General features: G+C 39.1%; 1 protein-coding gene across 1 annotated transcript in view; it reads right to left on the bottom strand.

Annotated features, from left to right (window-relative positions):
* Positions 1-7,745: 7,745 nt before the first annotated feature.
* TTC6 (tetratricopeptide repeat domain 6) overlaps positions 7,746-10,127 on the bottom strand; it is a 247,353-nt gene continuing 244,971 nt past the window's right edge. Inside the window, exons 32-33 of the mRNA XM_037739398.1 lie at positions 8,791-9,016; positions 7,746-8,320 (exon numbers count right to left, since the gene is read on the bottom strand). Coding sequence (XP_037595326.1) covers positions 8,184-8,320; positions 8,791-9,016 — 363 coding nt within the window. The 3' untranslated portion in view covers positions 7,746-8,183. The remainder of the gene's footprint in view (positions 8,321-8,790; positions 9,017-10,127) is intronic.

Raw genomic sequence — 10,127 nt, 5'->3', positions numbered from 1 at the left:
TTTTTTTGAGACGGAGTCTTTCTGTCACCAGGCTGGAGTGCAGTGGCGCAATCTTGGCCCACTGCAACCTCCACCTCCTGGGTTCAAGCGATTCTTCTGCCTCTGCCTCCCGAGTAGCTGGGACCACAAGCACGTGCCACCACGCCTGGCTAATTTTTTTGTATTTTTAGCAGAGACAGGGTTTCACCGTGTTGGCCAGGATGGTCTCGATCTGTTGACCTCATGATCCGCCGACGTCAGCCTCCCAAAGTGCTGGGATTACAGGCGTGGGCCACCGCGCCCCGCCAAGTTTCCTATTTTTCTTAGAAACTTAAGTGACTATGGTGAATACCCTATATATTTTAGAAAAATATGTTTAAGGCTCAGTTCTTCCTAAGAGATGGTCATGTGCAAACAGGGACCTGAGATGCTTTGTTCAGAGCCTTCCAGAACCAGTGGGACCTCTGAAGGACTCCTGCTCTGCCAGGTCTAGCTCAGGCACACATGACACTACAGGCACACATGGAAAAAGGCAATGTGGGGCTTTTAGGGTTTGAAATGTTGCCTCAAATAAGCTATTTAATTGGGAGGGGGATAATTTTATATTTTTCCTCTTAAAAAACTAAGCTGTGCTCAATGATTTAAAAATACATAAATCAGAGAATGCACAAGTGTCAAAAGTAAAAAAAAAATCAAACTGAGGATCTCATAAAATTCTCATGCAACTTCTACCAATAAACTCTACACCATCATTCCCATTCTCTACAGGCACTCATTTTTAAAGGCTGACGTATGAAACTCATTTAAGACTTTCTATGAAAATGTAATATATTCTGCATATGTATGATTTTATTTTACAATAAAATGGAAGCTTACTATACTATACATACTGTTCTGCATATCCATATGGAAAACCAAATTATCATTGGAAGACTTCTTGGATAGAACAGAATCAGAAAAAGAAGTTGTTGAATTGCCTTTTGGTTTAACGAATAAAAGCTATGACAATAGTATGCTCCATATACTTTATGAAAATTTATCAACTAGTAAGAGGTCAAAAGATCAGAATGTTTCTGTGCACTGTTTAGAGAATCTGTTCAGTAGACAGAGCCAGAAATGTACATATAAATGTTTACACTCTGATTATTCCCTCGTCCTCCCAATTCTAAGTTCCACACCTACCTTGCCCCTTTGATTAGTACAACCTTTCTTAAGAGAGCATAGAAATTAAAAATCTGCATGGTCTAATATGCACTTGACTTTATTGGATTACAACTTGATTATGTTATGTCATCATCCAATTATCAAGAGTACAATGATTAAGTCAAGAGGTTGATACATCATTGTTTCAGACATTACACCCTTATCACCCTGACAGAGTTCTGTTTTCAGCTACTGCTGGTTGACTAATCCTTCAGGTAGGTCATTTTACAGCAGGTTGACCTCATGCATTATGTTTTGATTTTCCTTAACTTAATTTTTCAAGGTTAATCTTATCTTCTGATCCTAAGGGTGCCGTGTGTGTCTGTGTGTGTGTGTGTAAGTTAGGCACAGTGAAAGCTGTGTGGACACTAAGGATAAACTGTTAAATAAGAAAAGTACTGAGGATGCAGGCTGTCACTGCTTTGTCAAGGTTTGCCTGGAATCTCACAGGATGCTCACTTTACCATATAAATGAATAGTAAAACATATATCTCTAGTGTGTTGGGTCACAAAGTCCTGTGTGAGTATCCATACCTGTCTTTTCTTTAAATAAACACATCAAATATTTACGAAGCACCTGCTATGTGCCAGGAACTGTGATAAGGATTGGTGATGCAGTGGAACAGATATACATAATCTTTGCCCTCATAGAGTTTCCAGTCTGGTGAAGAAGATGGCCATTAAACAAGGATAAACAGATGTGAAGGGCATTCCCAAAGAGAAGGTGACAGTGCTGTGGGAATATATAACAAAAGATCTAAGCCACCCTCCAAGATGGGGAAATAAGTCCCTTCCTGAGAATAAATTAGCCAGGTGCAGATGAGTGAGAAGAGGAAGAGATTGTGAATGGTGTCTGGTACCTCATTGTGAATGGTCATTAAGGTTCCTGTTATTTTTGGAAATCAATGAGTCTAAGGCTTTGACTAACAAAACTTTTTTGTGACACTGGAGAAGTTCTGGGAGTAAGATCTTACTGTGACAACACACTAAGAATGTGGACTGGGAAGCTCAGAGTAAACGGCTATTGCTTCTGACTCTGACCTGTCTGCCCAGGCTCTCTCCCTCACCCATCTCAATGGGCACGTGATGTTCTTCTTTCCCTCACTCTGATTACTCTTGTAGCTGTACCCATCAAACAATAATACTGTGAAGTTCAATGTTTCCCAAAATGAAATATGACTGAAATAAAATGAGATTTTAGGCAGAATGACACATTTTTAATAGTCATGCATTTACTTTTACAAATTCCTTCTTTTGAAATAAATTCAATTAATACTAGCAAGTCAATTTAACAAAATATATTGAGTAAGTAAAAGTGAAACAAAGTTTGAGTAGCATTGTTATACTATGGGTACTCTAAACTGATTAATTAACCATTGTGGTCTTCATTCTTTCCCTCTGTCAAGTGGGAATAATAATACTTACTCACTGGTAAGGGCAAAATGAACCCTAAGCCACAGTTAAATGTTAGGTATATAGTAGGTTTGTAACAAATAATAGCTTCCTTTTTCTCCGTTTCTTTCTGCCTGCATGTTGACTTTTACGGTGTCAATGCCTATCTTGCCTTTACTGTTAAAGATGAAATATAAGATATTACACATTGACTGTATTTCAAATTAAAAGCTTGAGATAGCCTTATTACTATTGTGCATTTATCCAACTTTAGGATGAATGGATAGAGAAATAAAGAGATAGACAGATATAGACATAAATACATGTATATAAGCCAGTACAAAAAAGTGTGAAAGACTGGAAATCCTTTTTCTTCACAAAACATCATTAGGAAGCCAAAGAGCTTTAATATCATTATGATAAAGATTGTTTAATAGAACATGCATTTATCTTGCCTTGTTTTTTTCCAGGAGAACAGGAGCAGAAAGTACAGAGCAGGCACTAGAACAGGATTTCAGCCTCAACTCCACCCACTAGCTATGTGACGCCAATCATACAAGTCAATCCTTCTAAGCCTCAGTCTCCTCATCTAATTATACCTATCTACCTTACAAGGCTACAGAGAAAGTAGAGGCAACATAGGTGAGGCATGGAATGCTATACCTCTAAGTGCTAAATATTGTGATTATTAGTTTTCAGTTCTAACTATATTCTTCTACCCATGACCAAATTATAGAAATACCTCATTGCAGAAAAGATATTCCCATCCATGTGAAATGAAAATTAAAGCTCTAAATTAAGTTATAGATAACAAAAGGCAGTTTAGTTCTTTTAAAAAGAAAGGGTTTTCTTTCAAGGAAATGGGTGCTCACATCATTAGAAAGTCTAGAGAAGCAGGGTCTAGGGTTGGCCCCCTGAAGAGCAACACAAGACTGGCCAAACTGGGGGAGATGCTGCTCTGCCAGAAAGGAAGCTTGAAAATAAAGAAATAGGCACAGCAACTGTAGGCTCCAGGAAAATATACCATCCATCTAGGGTCAGAAGCCATGGCCAGACAGTTGGCTCCAGAGAGGGATTGCTGGATAAAACACAGGATGCCCATTGGAATTTGAATTTCTGATCAACAACATTTTCTTTTGGAAAAGGGATGTTTTTCCGAAACTAAATTTTGAAATAAGTTTTAGTAGAAGTATGTCCCATATAATAATCAGGATGTACTTACACTAAAAAAGAAAAAAATCTTGTTGATTTGAAATTCAAATTTAACTGAGTATCCTGTGTTTAACTGGGATGGCTGAATTATTTATAATTTGTCTGAAATTCAAATTTAACCAGATAGTATTAGTTTTTTGTGTTATTACAAAGAATACCTGAGACTGGATAATTTATAAAGAGATTTAATCAGCTCACAGTTCTGCAGACTTTACAAGCAGGGCGCCAACATTTGCACAGCTTCTAGCGAGGGCCTCAGGAAACTTACAATCATGAGGGAAGGTGAAGTGTGAGCAGGCACATGGTAGAGCAGGAACAAGAAAGGGAGAAGGAGACAGCCTCCTTTAAACAACCAGTTCTCCAGTAAACTAACTGAGGGAGAACTCAGTTATCTCCAAGAAGGTGGTGCTATACCCTTCCTGAGCAACCTGCACCCAGAATCCAGTCACCTCCCACCAAGTCCCATCTCTAACATTGGAGATCACATTTCAACATAAGATTTAAAGGTGACAAACCCAAACCATATTACAGGTATTCTATATTTTTATTTGCTAAATTGGACAACTCTACTCTAGCCAACTGTTTTAGCATGAACAGAAGGGTGCTTCGCACGATACTGTCTCAGTTCAGCCTCATCAGATTGCATCAAAATGGCAGAAACCAAGTCACATCAGGAACTCTGCTGGATGCAACAACATTTGGGAGACAAAACTTTTAGCTTTCAGTCTCTGTCTTAAGGAAGTCTGAAGGGCATATGACAAGCAAATAATTCATACCACAATATCTATACAATAATAAAGATCCCTGGTATTTGTAATTTCTGTATTATTTAACAAATATTTTATATGAGCATAAATCAGCTGCCAGGCACTACAGGCATTGGAGATGCAGCACTTCACAAAAAAGACAAAATTCCTGTTTTTATAAAGCTTATATTCTAGTAAAAAAAAAAATACACAAATTAACCAAAAAAACCCACAAAATTACAGAAGTACATAAAATTGAAAAAAGTCTTATATAATTCTACCACTTTTCTTTTATCTTGATGTGTAAAAAAAATTAATAAAACAAAGTAAAAAAGCTTCTGCCCCCTTTCTCCCTTCCATTTTACCTCCCAGAGATAATCATCAGTAGCAGCTCCTTGTGTGCGTTTGTGTACTTACTGTAAATAAATAAAACCCAACCAGTACTACAAAAGGGAGAAGTATGTAGACTCAGGAACTGCTAAAGGGATCAAAACCACGCAAAGCTAATTAGAAAAGATGAAATCTGCGCATCTTTTTCCTTTTCCCTTGAGGCATGAGTGCCTGATTTAGTTCCTATGACCTCCTGAAGCTACTTTCTCCCTTGTTCCCTATCCTCTCAATCCTTCCTTCATCCTGCCATCCTTCCCTCGATCTGCCCTGGATCTTCCAACTGTGAGAGTGGAGCACATACACAAGGTAAACTTTCTTCTGTAGAGTACTGATCAGTTTTCATATGTCCAATTTTATCGAAGATGCTAAAATATCTGCAGTCCACTAATGGTGAAGACAAAGGGAGAAAAAACGACTGAGGAAAAAACCTTTCTTTCTCTATCTCATTCTGAGTACATAGCTTTATTTTCCTCCTATCATTTACTCACAAAAACTCTGCTCCAGCCTTTCTTCAAAACATGCTTATTTTCCCACTGCTGTATCTCCTGACCTTCAGTCTGCATGGAGAGTCTTACTGTTCAACACCTCTCTCTATGGACATTTAGCCCTGCTCAGGACCAGCTTAAATGCCTCTTCCTCAATGCTGCCACCTTAGATCCTGAGACAGGTTTTATTTATTTAAGTGCAAGTAGTTTACCTGGGAGGAAATCCTAGCATGCTTTTGTCTTTGCCAATGGAGAGGAAGGTAAGAAAGGGAAGGGGAAAAGCCAGCAAAAGATGTGGCTATAGAGAAAATTATATGGTGGGCCACTGGGGTTCAATCCCACTGGGGAAGTCAGGGAGAGCTATCCCCTCAAAAGGCAAGGAAGCTGAGGGTTTGTCCTCAAATTCCCTTCTGTCATTAGCTGAAGGTTGCTCCTAGTGTCATTAACTCCTCTGCAGGAGGCCTGGTCTGAGCATGGACTGAGAGAAAGAAATGTTTCCAGTGGAAAATCACAGGTGCTCGCAATAGGATTCTGTCAGTGAATGCAGAAAACTGTGGGTACCAAAAATATATGACCCAGGGGACATATGGCATTTTGCAAAGTTAGACATGTTTTGTCCTACTGTGCTCTCATGGCCCATGGATTGTATCATTTCCCCAACAGTTATCACATCCTGCTTCGTGTTATAAGTATTTGTGTACAATTAGAAAAAAAATATTAAATTTCTGTCTTAGCCTGGTCTCTCCCAGAGATTAGAGCCTGAGGCCAATGCTTCTGTGTTACTATTTTAACGATAAGTACAATCCCAGGAAAGCAGGGACACTGAGAAGGGAGGGTGAGGCAGGGAAGACAGAAGCACCAGCATGAGGTGTGTTTTCAAAGTGGCCACCAGTAAGTGCAACTGATTGCAAAATCACCCAGGACCATCCTCCAGGGAGCTGTGTACAGCACACTCCACCAAGAAGAGATGGAAGAGGTTAGATCTACTAGTTCCTTTCTCCCATCACAAAAAAGGTTCATTGGACAGGGACTGTCCCCTGCACATCCATAGCACATAGGGGCAGGCTCTGAGAATCCCACAGCCTCTATCACCTCATTCAACAGAGAAGCCTCAGGGCAGTTGGGAAGAGATGTATGGTACAGGCAGGAGGCGAGGGATAGTCTGTGGCTGCACGAGGTTGGTCCAAATCTCATCTGTGGCTGGGCAAGATGTGAATGGGCCTGAAGATAAGTGAGAGCAAGAGGATCTGAAGCAGCTTATTAAATTTGTCTGATTTACCAAGTGAAATAACTCACTAGAGATGATCCAATCCTAACATGGACCCACACACCTTATCAAGGAAATTATCCTGAAATAGTGTAAAACATCCCACTGTGGCTTACAAATTAAAATCAACATTCTGGCTAAGCACAATGGATCACGCCTGTAATCCCAACACTTGGGAAAGCCAAGATGGGAGAATAACTTGAGCCCAGGAGTTCAAGACAAGATCACAAGACTCTGCCTCTACAAAAAATAAAAATTTAGCCAGGCATGGTGTTGCACGCCTGTAGCCCTAGCTACTTGGGAGGCTGACACAGGATGATCACTTGAGCAGAGAAGGTCAAGGCTACAGTGAGCTATGATCATGCCACTGCACTCCAACCTGGTGACAGAGAAAGATCCTGTATCTAAAGAAGAATTACTTAATTAATTAAAATAAAAATCAACTTTCTATTGTGAAAATCTGGTACATCAAACTAAAAGGAAGTTGAGTGGAGAGCAGTATTATTTCCAAAATGCCTACTCACAGTGAACTCAGGTCTCTCAGGAGATGGAGATGTACTAGAAGAATAAAACCAAGAAGGAAAAGAAAACAAATGAAGCAAATACAAGTGAATTCAAATACAAGTGAAGCAAATACAAGGAATTGGGAAGCCTTTCTGTTATCAGTGAGGCAAAGGGAAAGCATTCTCTGGTTCATTCAAAGATTCCTCAGAGACATTCTAGAAATAATTTTTAGTTATTTCATTTTCACTCATCAACTCCTACAATGCATGAATTGTAAGTGTATATGGTTTTTTTGGCCTTTTACAAATTATACATGAGCAGAATATGCAGGTTTGTTACATGTGTATATAGATTTTATATGTATTTATGAGAGCTGCATTAAAGAGGCAGAGGAAACTATCTCAAGGACACATGATGTTCAAAATCTTTATAGGTACTGTCCTAGAAGGCAGGCCACATGTAAAAGAGAAACACATTTGTCTGTTGGAAGAATATAGGCATCATGAAGAATACTGCCCAGTATATACACTGTTTAGAGGAAAAGAGAAGAGTTGTACTTGAGTTCAGTTTTTTATAGTCATCAGTTCTATGTTTGTTTTTCTAAATCTGTATACTATTGAATACGTTATCAGCAAGGATTGATGAAAAGGTCGAGGACACTTTTTCTACAATATATAGTATTATTTCAAACAGAATTACTTTAAAGAAAATATTTTAAATGTTAAGAAACATTCCTATTTAATTCCTTAAGAAACATTTTCCTTTAAATTCTGCAACCTTGGAATAAATTCAGTTTTCAAGGTATTCCAAATATGCAGAAAATGACATATAAGTTTTATAATTAATGTATAACAAGCATTTTATTAAAATGCATAGAGGGTTATAATGAAGACTAAGCATAATGAATACAATAATGAAAATGGTGGAACATTTTGGACAACAAAGACGTTTCAGTTTCAGAGAGAACAGCTGTGTAAACTACTACAGCAACCACGGTCTGTGTAATCATGTGACTGAGGCATAGTCTTCCAGATCAAGTGCTCGGTTATAGTCAGCCATAGCTTCCTCACTCAGACCTATTTTACCACGAACTTTTGCTCTAAAATTATATACTAGAGCATCATTAGGCTTCAAGGACAGGGCTGCAAAAAAAAAATTCAAGACATGTTTAAGCTAGCACTCAAAAAGTAGTCTCAATTTCTTACAAATAAAAATTATACTTTTTAAAAAAATTAATAGATGAAATTAAGAACTTTAATACTTTTTATTTGACAACATTTTTCTTCAAACATAACTATTTAGTTAAAAATATTGAATCTTTCTAAGCAAACTAACTTAAGGAAACAGTACAATGTCTTTCTTTGAAAAGTTGGCATTGTTTGTATATGATTTTGTAATAATTCTCTATATCTCAGTTTAAGAGAGCTTTAAGTTAAGATATTACATAAAGGAACCTATATTGATTATATTAAGGGCATGATATCTAAAAACACTAATTCTTATGTAAGTTTATCTAGATAAAAAGACTTGATGATTTTTTTTCTTCTTTTGTAGCCTAAAAATAATCATTTCAACCACTGTAATCTTACCAGAATAATTACAAAAAATGTACCTTTATTAAGATCTTCCTCAGCTAGTTCATATTGTTTTAAGCAGTAGTAGAAATGTGCTCTATTAAAGTATACTGCAGCCCAAAAGGGACATCTTTCAATTACATTTGCAAAATCTTCTTTTGCTTCTTCATATTTCTTTAATATTGTATTTGCAATAGCTCGATTCATGAGAACATATTCATTTTCTGGATCAAATTTTAAAGCTTTTGAGAAGTAGTCACTAGCCTACAAAATGTGAAGAGAATAATAACTTGAATATATTTTAATTGGTAACTAACAGCACAGAAATCTGAAGCACTTTTACTCTTAATTTTAAAGTAAGGCCAAGGGCATACCAATGAGACAATAGAAGCATTTTATCCCAGGTACAGGGGTGCATTGTCTGCAGAGAATGTAAAAGGCAATAATAAACCCAACCAAAAGTTGATCTACTTTTTGTTATTACCATGTGTCAGCAATTCTAGACTATGTCAATGGCATAATACTCCTGTTTGCTGGGTCAAAGTCCTCCCACTGGTTGGGTGGGGTGCTGTGGCTCACACCTCTAATCCCAGCACTCTGGGATGTTGAGGCAGCAGATCACCTGAGGTCAGGAGTTTCAGATGAGCCTGGCCAACATGGTGAAACCCCATCTCTACTAAAAATACAAAACTTATCTGGGCATGGTGGCAGGAACCTGTACTCCCAGCTACTCAGGAGGCTGAGGCAGAAGAATTGCTTGAGCCCAAGAGGTGGAGGTTGCAGTGAGTGAAGGTTGCACCACTGCACTCCCGCCTGGGCAACAGAGCGAGACTCCATGTCAGAAAAAAAAAAAAATGCTCCCACTGCCTGTTACTCCATATCCCAGATCCCTATATAGAACTAAAAAATGTTAGGAGGGATCCAAGATGGCCGTTTAGGAACAGCTCAGGATTGCAGCTCCCAGTGAAAGCGCAGAGGGTGAGTGGACACCGTGTTTTTATTGCCCACAAACTAGGAAATTCCCGGGCAGAGGTGCTCCACGGTCGCCAGCGCGGTTGTTTCAGCCAGTGCGGCTGTGCCGGCCAGCGCCGGCCAGCGCAGCTGCTTTGCCCCGCGCGGCTGCTTTGTTGGCGCCCCGGAGGGGAGCCGCGGTTGTCCGTACAAAATACACTGGTCCGGGGGCCCTTTAGGCTGGCGATTGGAGCCACGGGAAGTCGCCCATACGCTGGTTCAAAAAGGGGACTGAGCAGAGAACCAGGACAGTAGATTTCAGGGTGAAAAAAAAAGCGCCACAAACCTCAGTGCCGCTGTTTAAGCCAGCGCAGTGAGTGGCCACAGGGGAAAACAAACAGAACCCGGCGCCTCTTCAACAGGC

Source organism: Cebus imitator, unplaced genomic scaffold (genome assembly GCF_001604975.1).
Source record: "Cebus imitator isolate Cc_AM_T3 unplaced genomic scaffold, Cebus_imitator-1.0 Scaffold69, whole genome shotgun sequence".
Taxonomy (NCBI): Eukaryota; Metazoa; Chordata; class Mammalia; order Primates; family Cebidae; genus Cebus; species Cebus imitator.
The sequence above is the reverse complement of the archived record's forward strand: the minus strand, read 5'-3'. Positions and strand labels throughout refer to the sequence as shown.